The sequence below is a fragment of the Papilio polytes genome, unplaced genomic scaffold (genome assembly GCF_000836215.1).
Source record: "Papilio polytes unplaced genomic scaffold, Ppol_1.0 DF824292.1, whole genome shotgun sequence".
NCBI lineage: Eukaryota > Metazoa > Arthropoda > Insecta > Lepidoptera > Papilionidae > Papilio > Papilio polytes.
Genome location: NW_013524912.1, coordinates 1,140,852 through 1,157,994, shown reverse-complemented (window position 1 = coordinate 1,157,994; position 17,143 = coordinate 1,140,852). Strand labels below are relative to the sequence as shown.

Genomic DNA, 17,143 nt, shown 5'->3' with positions numbered 1-17,143 from the left:
TATTCGTTTTGTTACGTTAATATGAACTAAACTCCTTAGCTGTTTACTCACAACCAAGGATGGTTTTTGCATTACCAGCGCCAAAGGCTTTCTACGACACCCCTTTATCCCCAGTGCCCTGGGCGGTCGCCCTACCTCGCCATACCATAACACCCGTACGCCCCTTTAAAAAACGAAATAGGAACCAAAATACTTGAATTTAAAAGGTTTAAAATTCATTTTAATTATTATTAAAAAATCAAAACTTTTTTACACACCAATTTCTCCGTCCGTTAAATGTTAGGTAAATGCCAAAATTCCAAAGGTAAAGATTAGTGAATTAATTACGTAACATAGGCATATTTGGTCATTTTCTAAATAAACTAATTTGTAATGTTTTCATTAATTTATTATTCGATAAGAAAATAAATAAATGGCAGAAAGTAAACGCAATTGTTGTTTTTCTAAAGGTGAGTGGTTGAGGGCTTAGGCGTGGGATGCGCCTACGCCTGGCGCAAGAAGGAGCCTGTGCGTAACGTTCAGTCTGGCAGCAGCTATCGACGCGAATGCTTGTGTGTGCGACGCGTTTTTATATCGCATGTTGAGACGAACGCGAACACGAAAATGAGTAGTGGCAAGAGGAAACTATCGTTTTTGGGCTTCTCACCTCAGGTATGTCTACTAAATAAATAAATGCGAATGTAGAAAATGTAAAATCTCACATTGTAAGTACAGATATTTAGTCTCGATGTACTTCAGGTAGATATTGTTACAGTTAGAATTACTTTGTAATTCTTTATGTTTAATACCACCTACATTTTCGTAGTTACGCGATTTAAGCGTACATTTTCGTATTTTATATATCACTTCCAATTGGAATTTAATAAATCCTCATTTGAAATTATTGTAATTAATTTCCACATTTTGTACGCATTTTGAAACAATTTGCTTTTTGGGAGAGCATTTTAATGTAATTACTATATAATTCCCCGATTGCTTTTTACTATTTAATAACACATTTATGCGATAAATATATTATCTTTGTACACACGTTGAATTTGCGGTTAGTTGATTGTTTGAAGTTGCATTGGTTGGATGTATTTTTAAATACTACCCCGCTAGTATCGATTTTATAACTACCCACATATGAATTATTAACTTTATAGTTTTTCTAACGTCGGATAGAGTTTGGAGATTATGCGTTTTGCGACTTGTTTATTTGCATTGATAAGGATGCTTCCTATTTACAACTATTCAACATGGAGGTCTAATCAAAACTTTTATAATTGATAGATAGATCGTAGATAGATAGATCACAATGTCGCCTGCGTATGCGCATTCTTATTTGAATTCACAAGTTACTAGTAATTTATTATACTTCATACTAATATTATAAATGCGAAAGTTTTGATTGATGGATGTTTGTTAGTTTTTGTAGCCTAAACGATTTAACAGATTTCGGTGAAATTTGGTACAGATGTAGAGGATGGTCTGGAAGAACACATAGGCTATTCATTTCTGTTTTTTAATCCCACGCGAACTGAGTCGCGGGCGAAAGTTAGTAGTAATGTAATGCTATACTCTGAATCTATACATTGCACTAACTAATAATAAAGCGAAGCTAACGCCTAAGTGTTAATCAGCTAGTTCTTACCAACACAATGTTCTGGCCTTTCATGTGGTTATTATTTTTACCCCACTAATAAATATGATGACTGTAATTGTGGTTAAGCACTAGTTAGTTCATTGAAAACACAATTTTTGCATGGTCATAAACTGGACACGTGAAACCCCTTAGAATTTATTTGTGACAAAAAATATTTGTGATAATACAATTGGTTGTTTTTTTGCTTTTTTACCCTAACCGAAGTGTGGGTTGATGTTTTCTTGTTACTTTTTTTTGTACGGCATATTCAAAGAATTGTATCTTACGTGAGCACATAAGTACCTCTAATGAATTCCTCAGCTTGCTCTTAATATGGAATTTATTTTTCCCGGAATTTTTTTAACAATAGCGTTGAAAATATTTTTATCATAATTGCTCGTGTAACGTTCAAAGTCGAATGAAATATAGTCTAATGAGCAATGAAATGATTGCGTTATATAGACATGCCTCTTGGGGTTCTTGCGTTGTTAAAGAATAAAATCTTTCAGTAAGTTGGTACCATAACATTCTGCGAGATGGCTCTTCACATCGATTGTATAGAAATCTTAACCAAAAACATTCTCGTAAGTAAACTATATTGTGTCTATACATTGTATAATGTATATTATCAAAGAACGTGCATCTTTGACTAAACTATCGCACAACTGTTTAGTCGCGCTTTGATTCCTATGAGCTTATTTGAAGGTACGCACTCTATTTTTAGTTGTGCAACAAAACAGTTGAATTGGCTGTGAAACAATCGACAATCGCACAGCAGTTGTGCGCTTGCTTTTGTCTATTTTTACAAATCATATCTACAAACTAATCCTAAACAACAAATTTGTATGACATTATCACTTCATGATGAAAACCCGGTTGTTTGTCAGGTAATGTAAAGTAAAAATGATTTGATGAAGCAACCAAATCATTCGTCTCTATCTCCAAACTGCTCTAATCAAAATCAATCAATACATATGCCCGTGTTGCAATACTTCAAGTATCATGTGTCGGACACCGATCAATTGGAAGACTGTATAAAGTAATTTATAATGGTAATAATCAATCATTTATTATAACACCTTATTACTGATATAAGAATATAACTAATGGTTTCTCTTTATTCCAACATAATAACAAGGTTCTATAGCGTCAAAACACACTAATATAGACCCGCTACACGCCTTCTGTTTTATTTGAACATTCTAATTATTTAATTAAAATTGTCAGAACTATGATTGTAGTTTATAGAATCACCAATTTTTGTTCTATGGTACAGTTAGGTGGGCTAATGCTCTTTTCGTTCTCATATGTTCTTGTCTGCAAAAATCGTAAAATCCACTCGAAAGAAAACAAGGCACAAATTAAGATTTTTTTTTTCTTAATTCAAATTTTCAAATAGATGGATATGTTTTTGTACAATTGTATTTCATTTTAAAGTGAAATAAAACCTATAAGTTGAATAGCAAATAGCAAAATAATGTTCGACATTTGTCAAGAACATATCGGAATTTCGATACACAATATTTTTCTATTGTGAGCTAGCTTTCGTTTCATATTTTTCAATTGGTAAACTATTTTCAAATTTCTGAAGCCTACTACCATCATAAATTTATTTACTGAGTCAGCCCAGTCACTGGACTATGTATAGTTGTGGATGTCTGTCCCCTATCTATTTCATTCATGATTCATTACACAGTCATGCTGCAATTAGAACATAGTAACATGCTATGTTATGTCTTTATCGGTAAGTTTGTATTACCTGTGTTAAAACAGTATTTCCATCGATTGCCTCGTTTAACTTCCTTTCATCATCCACTCTCTCCATCACTCTCATTCCCTTCGAAATAAAACAAAAATAACCGCAATGTTTTCACATAGGTGTTACTTGATTTTCAATTTTTTCTGCTATAAGTTAGCAGAAAAAAGTACCCATTAGTAGGAAGGGAATATAATTCTTTGACTGCATAGTCTAGATCATTCGTGGGTACCCTTAGTAGTAATTGTTTTTTTTAAACATTTATATACTAGCATTATTTAAAAAAAGCAACTTAATAAAATTGTTTTATGAATAGGAAGCCACATACTTTCTGTTTCACATTTTTATAGTTTCAATTCGTATGAATTCTTTCTTTGTTTTACTTTTTTGTCTTTATTCAAATCTCTTAGTGACAAATATTAAACTTGGCATGCGTAACGACGATTTTTTAGTAATGTTTGTTGTACGATTAGCAAATTGTTTTGTCTTAGACGATGTCATTTTTTGGTGCCGTTGTTTCCTTATCTCAGCTAGACAGCCATGAAGGTTTAATCGTCTAAATTTTTGTCAGTTTCAACTGGTTTCAGTAAATATTTATAAACCGGAAGTATATTTGATGGACAATTCCTTGTTATGATAAGGGATTTAGTGGTTTGTTTTTTGTATATCAGATAAGGTTTTCTTATCGATTAATCTAGTTGATGTAATGCGTTTGTTGTCTTCATAAGTAATACGATGAATTCCTGCGACCTCGTAGGATAAAACAGTTTAAGGATATGTAGTGTAGGTTCCTCTACCTCTTCTCTCTTCCTCACCTAAATTAATTAGTCCCACGATTTCGTATATTGTGAACATTTTTTTTAATATTGTAAGGTGGCAAACGAGCGAGCGGCCTGGAATTCGCCGAAAATGCGAAGCTACCACTATCCATAGACATCCGCAAAGCAGATGCGTTGCCTACTTTTATTAAATGTTGTGAGATCACCTGTATATATATACATTATTTATCATACTATTATTATAAATGCAAAAGTTTAGATGGATGGATGGATGGATCGAGGTTTGTTAGAGTTTATAGCTTAAACCTCTGAACGATTTCGATAAAATTTGGCGTAGACGTAGAGGATAGTCTAGAAGAACAAGCGCGGACGGAGTCGCGGGCGAAAGCTAGTTATTTATATATTATACACATTATTTATATAATAGATTAATTAAAAAATCATTGTTAATATCAACATCTTAACGATTATCACGTTTATTATTTTACTTCAAGATTTTAGAGGTTACTGAATTAATTTAACTATTCCCGATGAGATTGTGTATCGATATATCGCATGACAAAGGGTCAGATAATCTCATTCATGTTTTAGTCCACAACGGTATTGTATTATGTTATCCGACACTTCACTATCAATATAATCTTATCGTAGTAACTAAATTACATCTCTATAATCACGTACGACTTAACCTTCGTTTTATTTCTGTTTTTAAAACAATTTTGTGACTAACGTCCCGTTTATATTATGCGTAATTATGCACAGGAATAAGTTGAGAATTCATAGTAAAATCGGTATCTATGAACGTCCCTCTGAGTCCATCAGATTTAAAGTACCGAAAAACTATATATGTTGGAAACGCAACCTCTATTACCTATCTATACTGTTATAATAAAGCCTAAACACACACTTCTTTGTTGCCTAAGATGTCAGTAATTACAGCATATTTTTGAATATTTTTTATAAAAGCCCTACACTTACGTCTCGCTTTAGGCTATATGTTTTGACGCCATTAAACTTAGGAGGTAAATAATTTGGATAAAACCCTAATCTGAGAAAGAGACTATAAATTGCTGCCAACATCAAGGAAGCAAGATTGTCATAGTAAGGTAATTGGTATTTTGACATTTGCAATTGAGAATTTGACACATGTAAACAATGTAATAAAATTTTCATAATTTTACGCGGATGAAGTCGCTCTGGAACAGCTAGTGTCATAATAAAATGTATTTGGGACTTGTTATAGTGTTTTAGTTATAAAAACTCAAAAGGATCACTAATTCTACTCGTCAATGCTTCTTTATAAGATGTCCAATACAAGAAACATAGCCTAAAATTAGATAATGAAATATCGTGCAGTAAATAAAATCGGTTATATAATCCCTTTGCTTCCGTCCTGTACTAAAACTAGTATTGACACATTTCTCTTTTATTTACCTCCCTTGAGTTCCGATTCACAGAGGCTATTTGCGAAGCTTTGTATGCAACGTTATATTAGATTTTAAGCGTTTCAAATTGGGTAAATTCTGCCGTTTAAATTTTTAATTTAATGTTACAAATTTCAATTGAGATATGAAACATTATGAAACTTATGTTCAACTACCTTTTGTCCGCTATTTCGTCCGCGTAGAATTAAAAAAAAACAAATTAGGTAGCCTATGTGTTCTTCCAGACTATGTTCTATATCTATGCCAAATTTCATCGAAATCCGTTCAGCCGTTTTGGCTACAAACTATAACAAACATCTATCCATCAAAACTTTCGCATTTATAATATTAGTAAAAAGTATGATTAAAACATTTGTATGTTGAAAGTAAAATTATCTATTATTTAGAATGATTAGATATAATTATAAAGGTTTGTTAAATAGGACAAAAATGGGGTCTGTCTTAGACATCTTTTTAGTTCGGAATTAATAATTGAATGTCAGCGTTAAACCAGTCTGTTCCAAAGGGTAGAACAAAAATACGTTAGATGAAGAATTGCTCTCTGAAATTTATGAATGTCGTTGGTAAATAGAGAATCGGTATTGATATGGTCTTCAAACAGCTGGTAGGGCAGAACCCCTGGTAAGGTTTTGAGTTTAAAGATGTTGGGGTTACATATTATGCTTATGAATACAATACTGGTCATCCCATTCACCGACGTTTTTTGTTATATCACATATGTAAACTCTTACGGCTTACGTTTTGGTAACTATACTCAATTGTGAGCGTGTGTATGTTGGAGATAATGAAATAACAATCGCGTAACATTAGAAACACCATCCTTAGTTGACCACCATCTTAAATATTAACCAATTGATTTACCAATTGATTTTATAACAAAACGCTTCGTACCACCATTCAATGTCCACTGTCATTGATATATCTCGTCGGTGATACATAACTAATAGGATCGAATGACATTTTTAAAGTCTCATGAGGACATTTTAAGCAATTGCGGCTTTTATGGACATAAAAAATGCATTTTTCTGTCAATTTGTAATTGCTAAATGGAGCAATATTTTGAGAAATTCATATTCCAATGGATTTTAGCATTTTTTTTTTGTGAAACATAAAATGTGTTTCGGCATTAGAAACATGCTAAGACTAATAGTGCTGTAACTCGTCTTGCAATATTTATTGATGTCAAGTTAAAGTGCGATATTTTAAAGTAAATATACGAGTAAACAATAAATAAACATAAATATTAAATGACAATATTTTTTACTACAAACATACGAGTATCTAATCATTCATCGCTTTGAAGTTTAAAGTTAATAAATCAATGCGTATTACAATACTAAAGGAAATAAGTTATAGACTTTAGTTGATAAATTGTCGTCCTTTAGTTAAATGATGATGAATTCCGAGTAATAAGAAAACTAATGACAATATAAATCGTAGCGAAAAACTCCGTTTCATTGTTGTGAAATAACCCAGGTGACGTCTTACGATTATGTAATACACACACACACTCATACATGCACGCAGATGTGTGACTTGCAACAAGTTTTTTAGTAACGCGGCCATAGGATCACTTATTTCGTTCCAACGCTCGTTCCAGATACCGACGAGCCCTAATTCAAATAATCTAATACACGGTATCATTTACAAACGCATTACAATTTACAATTTTTTTTCAAACTGTATGTTTTTTTTTTATTTATAATTTGCCAGAACTTCTAACGTGCCACAATTTTTTGATTTGTCTTTCTAACATTTTTTAAAAGTTTTATATCGTCTCGTGATTTATGAAACCAAATTTTATTCCTGCTCGTAACTTAGAATTTTCAATTGTGTCGTGTTAAACATATTAAGCCTTAATTTTTTTCAACAGTGGTTTCTTAACACTGCTTTTACCATTTTATGTTCGACAGCTTGACTTCTATAACACAAGCTTCTATTTAAATGCAATTAAAGGTTCGGACCGTTAAACAATTAGACAGTTTTCCGGCGAATGAGTCATCTACTCGTACACTAATATAATAAAGCGTAAACACACACTTCTTTGTTGCCTAAGATGTCAGTAATTACAGCATATTTTTGAATAGTTCTTTTCTTAATAAAAAGCCCTACACTTACGTTACGCTTTAGGCTATATATTTTCACGCCATTAAACTTAGGGGGTAAATATTTTGGATAAAAACCCTAATGTGGGAAAGAGATCATAGGTTGCTGCCAACATCAAGAAAAAAAATCTGCTAAGGTTTGTCGTGTCATGTCATATCATTTTGACATTTGCTATTGATAATTTGACATATGTGAATAATAAAATGAAATTTTTATAATTTCATGCAGATGAAGTCGCATGGGAACAGCTAGTTTAGTATAAATTTAAAATAAAGCTATCACATCGCATTGCTTATAGCTAAGGCTGTACACATATGCTTATATTACTGAAAAAATGTTTGTTAATAAAAAAAGTACATTAATAATTACGCCTTTAAACAAAAGAGAAATGCAGAGCGCGAAATTTTCTGTTTACTATGGTCTTTAACTACAAATATAAACAACACACATACTCGTCGGTTTAGTAACTCGCTAAAATCTTTTACCGTATGTTCCGAAAATCCGATCTAGTTCAATACGATTAAGGGTATGGAAGCTTGTAAAAAAACGCGACATAGATCTTAATTGCTAGCCGTCGGATAGGTCACGATTTTTAGTCACTCCAATAATTTGTTACAAACGTTTTAGTTCGCTTTTTAACAATTTGTGATGTGCAGTTTCCGGTTAGATATTTCTAACCTGTTGCGGAGCATATAGAAAATGTAGTTAATGTTATACGTAACTATATTATGGGTGTTTCATGTTGAGGTCAGGCACAGGTCCTCTCTATAAGCTCAATAATGTAATAATTCTCTCAGTTCACAGTGCCACAACGACTATTATGAAATAAATGATTAAATTTATCACAAATCTAATTGGTAAACTGATTCCATTACTTCATAAGTGTTTGAGATAGAAACTGGAATTTGGTTATCTTCCGAGCTACCGTCGCTTATAATGGAATTGCACCAACTTGATTTGCCTCATTACTAAAACCTAAAGATTATTTTTGATGATAAAAAGGCACACAATGCGTGTCACCTCCAAGTTATAATGATTAACCATAGGCATTTTGTGATGATAGTTTGCAATCGATGAATGAATTTTCCTACAAAAGACCCTTTTAGATTCATGCTCGGTGCAAAGTTTACGCACGTCAAATTAACACAAATTTCATATTTATTGGTAACCAAGGTCAATTGGATTTAATTTATTCTACAGAAACAAAAAGGCCACTTCGCGTCGGAGAGCGTGTGTTTCATAAAACTTGAATCGAAAAAGTATATCAAAGTTGTTATTAGCGTTGTGTACAGATAACGACTTTTTTAAATGGTGTCAATGTTGAGCTGGTTTTAATTTCATTTTCCTGTTTTAAACCTTGATAACGGCAGATACGCATGGGGCACTATTGCATTTGTACGGCACTCCAAATGATATGGTACATTGCTTTCCACGATCATAGCGCTGTAAATAAGTAATAACTTACGTCGTAAGTTTTGCTTGAGTTGAACGCAACTTTATGTCCCGACGTGCCAAATGCCCGGATTTGATAAGCAACTCAGATTCGTAAGATAAGGAAACATGTCGATAATAACTAACTATTGTCACCTCTTTATTTTATAAAACATTGTGTATAACTGTTTTCATGGACATATAACTTTAATCTGTCGTGATTTTTACAAATATAATGTTCGTAAGATACGGGTTTCTTACTAACTGTGCTACGCATGCAACTGTGCCGAAATATCGAAAGCTAAACCAACCCAATCGTGGTAAGAAATCCGTATCTTACGAACGCTATATTTGTTTGCATGGATGTTTGACAATTGAAATCGATTAGGGTGTGTTCACATGTCCCCACGATTGGAATTCAACCGAGTGTCAGTATTCACTGTCTATGTCCGCCGTACGTCTGACCGCAACGTCTATTATTGATCATAATGTAATTGTATAGCAAATTGTTTATATACTAAGTGGCTAATACGACATAGTTATCGTATTTAATAGGTCTAGCTATAAAAGGTTAAATTGGTCACGAGCCAAAAACTCGCCTGTTGCTCTGATAGTTGCTATGTTATAATAATTGTACCTATTGGATAGTGATGTTTAGGGCGCATTGACATGTTTTTAAGCTGTCTTAAAATCTTACTTTTTATTACTATTATAAATGCGAAAGTTTAGTTGTAGCCTAAACGGCTGAACGGATCTCCATAAAATTTGGCACAGGTTTAGAACATAGTCTGGAAGAACACATAGGCTAATTTCTTATCCCGGGAATAGTTACGGTTCCCGTGGGATTCATTAATTTAGTTTTTTAATGTTTACTCGATCATTCTGCAACGGTTGAACATATCTTATTGAAATTTGGCACAGATATAAAACAAGGTCTGGAGTACACATGGGATAAGCTTCATCCCCGAGAAATGTCCGGTTCCCGAGGGATACGTAGCTTTTTGTAATTTATATAGTTCGTATGTTTTCTAATACCACGCGGACGAAGTTGCGGGGAACAGCTCGTTTCATATAATTTACCATTCCTATGAAATATATAAATATATTAGGTAAGTAGTTTCAAAGTTTACCTAGACAAACCGTTCTGTGACTCCTTTATTTTTTAATTCATAGGATTATTGACGTGATCTGCTCTTGTTAATTTCTGTTACATGTCGACCTTCGATTAACGATATTAGTGGGAACACAACTCTTGAATTCGTATGTGTACATCCGCGTGCCAAATTTTAACCGCATCTGTCAAACAGCATAGACTAATATAGATTATTTTTCGAAGATTGCCAACAATTCATAAAGACATACATGTGTGGGATAATTTTTCGTGTTTAAGTGAAATTAACATATGATTAGCGGTAGTCTACATTGTCCTATCACAAATAAAAATGCTTTCATACGTTATTATGATAATTATAAACATTTTGATAATAACAAAAGTCATTCATCCTCATGTATATTGCAACAAGAATAAAGTAGTTTAAGTCGACCGTTATCGGTGATTGGGCTACAATTGAATACCTTTTGTTTTCCATATCTTTTAAATCGGCCTGAATCATTCAAACATCTCAAGTGTTTGTTGAATAAGCATTTACCTTTAGTTAAATACTTTGAAAGAATTATTTAATAGCATTTCATGCGATTCCACTGGATTACGAATTATTAAAAAAAATGTACAAAAAATAACTAAAAAAACACACCTGCGACAATCATTACCCTCTTGTTACTGTGACATAAATCGCTAATGTTCGGACTTTGAATTTAAAAAATTATTACGCATAAGTACAGCAATAAAAGGACTCAGAATCGTATTATTCAACAAGTTACGCGCTCTTTAGTTGAGAGCTGTTATTATAAACGATAATGTGCTCATAGTTAGTGGACATAGATATACAAAGGTGATAGATATGACATTAGTTAAACATTTACGCATAGAGCAGGCGCACACCTTAAACTATCGAGCAAACCTCGATTGTCGATTGTTTCGCAGCCCATTCAACTGTTTAGTTGTACAACTAAAATTCATATTAGCTCATAAAAATCAAAGCGAGAAAACAGTTGTGCAATAATTTAGTCAAATGAGTGCGCGCATATATCCGGTATAGCTTAGGGGCGCCAATTGTAAAAAAAACCTTCAAAATTTCATTAGATCTAGCTGCATTTTATTCGCGGCAGCTTGAAGCAATCCATATATGGCGGGTATTAGTATAGCTTAATTTTGACCCCTAACTTTTGGCTGATTGAATAGTGCAAATGAAAGATGTACGCCACCACAATATCGTATCCGGCCCCAACTTTTTAGTTTAACGATGTGCCATTTACTTTAAATTTTTTACTATACGGTGTTGCAAATTCCATGGGCGTAGTTGACCACCTCGGCGTTCTCGCCGCTTGTTTGCCCCGTTTTATTATAAAAAAATATATATTTCCATTCTGTTTACTTTCTTATTAGACAAATAAGATAACAATGTTACTACAGACGTATACATAGATAATTATTAGACACTCTGTTTATAGTCGTGACTGAAAATACATTAAAACATTTTTATGTTAACTAGTTTTGACACATTGTACACAAACACAGGTTGACACATTGTTGTTGCAAAGTTATTAATTTCTAGCTGTTGCTCGAAACTTCGTACACGTGGAATTAAAAAATAGTTAAAGGCATAGCCCATGTTCCTCACTATAAACGTAGCTTTTAAACGGTGAAAGAATTTTTGAAATCACTCTAGTAGTTTTCGAGTTATTTCAATATGTACAAAAATACAAATCTTTTCGCTTTGTAAAATACTAGCTATTGATCGCGACTTTGTCAGCGTGCAGTTAAAAAATGTAGCCTATGTTACTCACAGATAAATTACTTTTCTAACTGTGAAAGATTGTTTAAAATTGGCCCAATAGTTTTTGAATTATTTCAATACATACAAAAAGACAAATCTTTCCTCTTTATAATATTAGTATAGATGAAGTATTGTGTATGCAAATTTTAAAAAAAGATTTAAAAATGTTATATATATCGCTAAGAATATAAAATCGAGTCCCTTTATTACGTCCATTGGTTTAGTTAATGTATATCTCGTTTACCATTTGATTGTTCTTAGAACACCTTTGACTAAACTATCCCACAACTGTTGTGCGATTGTCAATTGTTTCGCAGCCAATTAAACTGTTTAGTTGCTCAACTAAAAATCGAGTAGTGTCAAAGCGAGACTTAGCAACCCCCTTAGACAAAGTAACATTCGATTATCGCCATCTGATCCAAAATTCAAAATGTATGGAACTGACCATAACATTTGATAAGTCACGTGCTTGTAACGTGTTCATTCCTATACACTTAGACAGATTTTGTCGGTTCTGCAAGCGTCATCGCTAATCGAAAGTCATTTTGGCTACAGAGGCAGACGTGCGTAGTTTCGTTTCAGATGTGCGATGATCTTACAATTGTTTTAAATTGTGCATGTGATTAGTTTCGCCAATACGGAGGGCAAATACAAAACATAACATCTAAATATATCCGTACATAGTCCGAGTTATAAATATTGTTAATTATCGACAGGTGACGTAACGTTTACGTAAAACTCTTGTAATAGAATCGAGCATTGGTTTTGTCTAGGGTATTACGCTGAACAAGTTTTTTTTCAACAAATGGTCGGGTCGACTTATGTCTGGTATGCCAATTGCCAAGTTTCTTTTGAGAACATTGCCAATTATTTTCTAATATAAAACCGATTCTAGCTCGAGTTATATTTAAATGTTTTTTCATACAATGATATTATATCGGTATGCAATCTATACTTATATTACAAAGACTTGAAGATTTGTATTCAACAAATAAATTTAAAAACTATTAAACCGATTTAAGTTTTTATAGCCATTAAAAAGATGCACTATTACTTACTACACCGTATATATCTTATTAGAAAAAGTTTTTTTTTTATTGCAGGAGCAAGTCGCAGACAACCTCTAGTAGTTATACAACAATCTTAATAATTTGGTCTATTTATCAATATTTTATTAGCTTTGCCAGTATCGTTCCATTTTCTCGTATGTTATATAGTCTTGAAAGAAGCATTTCACCGACTTATATACTTAATTTTACCTCATAATTTGATGTTACGAAATGAATTGTTATTGAAGCACTGATGGTACAACTCCAGGTAATATCGTAAATAATATAAAATTTGTCTATTCAATATAAAATGAACCCAGTATAGATACAAAAGTTTTCACTTCACGATGTAACTCTAATTACCAATCAGTTCTGCACTCTATAGAGCGACCGCTTTTATCTCTCGCTCGACCGGAATTCAATTTATCTATGTATAACGGTTGTTGTGCCTAACTCTTGGCCGATACACAGGTTGCAACTTAATGAAGTTGTTGGGAGTAATCGGGTCGATTAGCGTGAGCTGTGGATTGCATTGTCGAGTGGACTATAGGGAGGCGAGGAGGTTGAGGTGTTAGACAGGGCTGTCACTCTTATTGTTTTACTTACTACACAAAAATAATGGTTTAGTTATTACAATTTATGACTATATGTATGTTAAGTAATTTTTAACCCTTAATATTGTTTTAGATATAGTTTAGCTTAATTTTTGAATTGAAATCGATTTTTAACGGACCATTTTTAAGCTTTGTAACTCGCATCTTTTTTTCTTCAACGTCGAAAATTTCATTTTCAACGTTTTTCATAACATAGTAACTAATTTAATTTTCATAATTTGTATTTTAACATATGAATAACATAACTATTTTTTTTACACTACAACGCGTGTTAAAAATTTGACAGCCCTAGTATCGACCGCGCATGGCCCTGACCTTAGAAAAGCGTCGCTTGCACCCCGCTGCATTATCTCACTGGCCGGATTTTGTTCGAGATAATAATAAGCCGCGGCTCGAGCCACGCCGGGAAGCACGTGCTGTTTTGTTTACGATGCCTTGATCATAACCCTCAGCCGTAACTTGAATACATTACAGATATAACGGTATAGTTAGGAACTATTTTTATTCGTACTCAAATTGTTCCATTCTTATAACTTTAAGGGCTCGTCTCACCAAAATGTATTTTTTTCTAATAACAGTCCAACGTGTAAAATATGCGATGGAAATGACGGATTTTGTTTCCTTGTCTGACAGTGACGTCATTTTTAAGCTATCTGAACCTCTATCAGCCAGTGATGGGACAGGCCCTTAGTTACGTACTCTCAGGTTATTTATACATCATCTATGTTTTCTATCTGTACAGTCAATGAAATTACAGTGCCTATATTATCGGAAAAGAATCTAGTGTTTGCGAAGATAATTGATTTAATTTTTTTTGTCTGATTTTATTTGTCCGTAAACTGCGTTAATTTCGCGTAGCGCTCAGTTTTTTTTTAAATCTATAATTACGGTGTCGCGGACGTGAGTTGAGTAATTAAATAATTTGTAACGTGCGAGATAATGTCTTGTAAAGGTCGACAACTCTCGAAATAAGTTGTATCAGGTATAATATATTTAGAACCATTAGCGAACACTCGCTCTTATAAGCGTTTTCGTTACATAAACGATTGAACCGAAGAGAAAACGATTTTCTCCCTGTCCTCTTATGAACTTCTTTAATATGAAGAGCACACTTTCAGTTTCTAAGGGTACATTTTTAATTTTATTTTTAATTTCTTGGTATAACGTTCGACCGATTAGTCGTGGCAGTAAAAGACATAACGCTTGTGACGTCACGCTATATTTACTACTTTGTCCAACGCTAGGATTCCCGACGTGGTCCAGGAGGGACTGAGGTTCACGGACGGTCCAAGGGAGGTGTACGATGGTAAAAAATAAAGTAAGGGGCTCACTAGTTAAAGGATAAACGTAACAGCGGGGGTTTAAACGAAACCAGTGAATTGCTGAAAGGGGTCCAAGACAAAAGAGTTTTTTTTTTTTCAAAAATTTTGTACAATAATGAATGTTACTGGGAAAATGGTTTTTTTAACAAACTCGATGTAATAACAGTTTTGTTAAATACACGGTAACAGTTCACGGCTAAATCAATTACAGCTATATATGTGCATTAATTAACCAGGTGTGTTGTATGCCGCACCTGGAACTAGATTAAGGTAGTCTAGAGTTTAACTGCACGTGTCTATTAAGGTAATCTAACAAACCTAAGTTTTCCGATTTACTATTTTAACTTGAGAAATACTTTTCGTTTATTTTTTTAGTTTCAAGTTGATTTGCTGGTGTTGCAGATGTCCATGGACGTTGGTGACAACCTCGGTGATCTCGCCGCTCGTTTGCCCCCTTTTATTATAAAAAAAAAACAAAAGCCAGTCTAGACAGCGATTTATTATAAGCATAATGTTTTTATTTATAGATATTCCCAGTAGAAAGTGCTTGACTATTTCTCTTACGTCTGTAAACATTTATATTTAAATTCCTATTAAAACTTAAGCCGCTAGTTATGGCGAAATATAATAAGTGTGTGCGTGGGTTTGAATATGCTTTCCAAGGAATATTTTCTCCATGTTACAAAATGGCTTCTTTGAAAGTGTATCAAAAAGAAATATTTTTAAAATTTCCCTTATTGTAAACAAGCATCGACACGTTCGTGCGAACCAACTATGTTAGATGTTTTTTTTTTATCTTGTTTTTTATTCAAGTCTAGATGTTGCTGTTGTTTTTATAATATTATTTTTTATTTGTATTGGTTGCATTTTTATTAATATCCTTTGAAGAAAAGAATGATTCTTTTGTTTTCAATTTCCGTAACATACTACTGTGTATGCGTAGTTGGTTTTCTGTTCTGTGATATTGTGTGGTATTTGACATATCCCTGCCTTTATTCCAATCTTGACTACTTTCCTACCAACATCCTCTTTTACATATTCCAAACACATTTTCTTTGATTTTCCTCTTCATCATCACCAGCTCACTATACGTCCCCACCGAGGGGCTCGGAGCCTACCCTAATAAGGGGTGACTAGGCCATAGTTAACTACGCTGGCCAAGTGCGGGTTGGTTGACTTCACACATACCTTTGAATTTCTTCACCGATATGTGCAGGTTGCATCACGATGTTTTCCTTCACCGTAAGAGCGTCGGGTAAATTATGTACATATGAAAATTCGAAAAACCGAAAATCACATTGGTACATGGCGAGATTCGAACCAAAGACCTGTAGATTACAAGTTAAGTGTTCAAACCACTGAGCCACCGACGCTCGTGCTCGTTTCCTCTTACAAACAGTCAAGAACAAAGAATTGGCTATCCAAATACGCAAAAGGACTGGGTTGCAATTTGTAATAATATGTTGGAAACAATTTACATTAGTGACAGAGTATTTGATATGTAAACGTATGAACTTGATATAAATTATGTCAGAATTGGCGCGCGTTAGGTGTAACCTTGCCACAAGCAGTTGCAACAGGTTCCTCCAGTTGTTGTTAGGTTTATGAGATATCCTATTTATACGGAATCTAAAGTTATTTGATTTAATTAAGTTAGAGGCTGTGAATTTAATTTGTAGGTTTATATGGACTTTTTCAGTAGAAGGTACCAGTGCAATTCACAAAATGTTGAATTCGATTTTCAGAAATTCGAAAATCCCAATTTACTGGTAAAAACCAATGATGCTCGGGTCCTTGATGTGAGGGAAATATAAATAAAATCAAAAGCCTTTTTTTAGTGAATACGAGCTAGTCCACTCACTGCAGTTATTGAGAATCTAAATATCGTTGAATTTGAAGTAAACTCTTTTGTGGGTTATTTCTAAAGCTTTGCTGCCTTTATGCACTAGCAATACATGTTTTCAAATATTTCAGCGCATGAGATGATCCTTAACAAAGGTCTAATTAATACCAGCTTACTCGAATCGAATCACTAGCGCTCTCCGTAGTTTTTGCATTGCAGCAATCGGGCTGTCATGGTCCGAGATACAACGCAGAGCCCAAGACAGAGCGAGCTGGCG

General features: G+C 33.5%; 1 protein-coding gene across 2 annotated transcripts in view; it reads left to right on the top strand.

The window, feature by feature from the left end:
* Positions 1–17,143, top strand: part of LOC106103070 (anion exchange protein 3) — a 53,992-nt gene that overhangs the window by 6,543 nt on the left and 30,306 nt on the right. For both annotated transcript variants that reach the window (XM_013282735.1, XM_013282743.1), the window contains exon 2: positions 450–651. In XM_013282735.1, coding sequence (XP_013138189.1) covers positions 604–651 — 48 coding nt within the window. In that variant the 5' untranslated portion in view covers positions 450–603. The remainder of the gene's footprint in view (positions 1–449; positions 652–17,143) is intronic.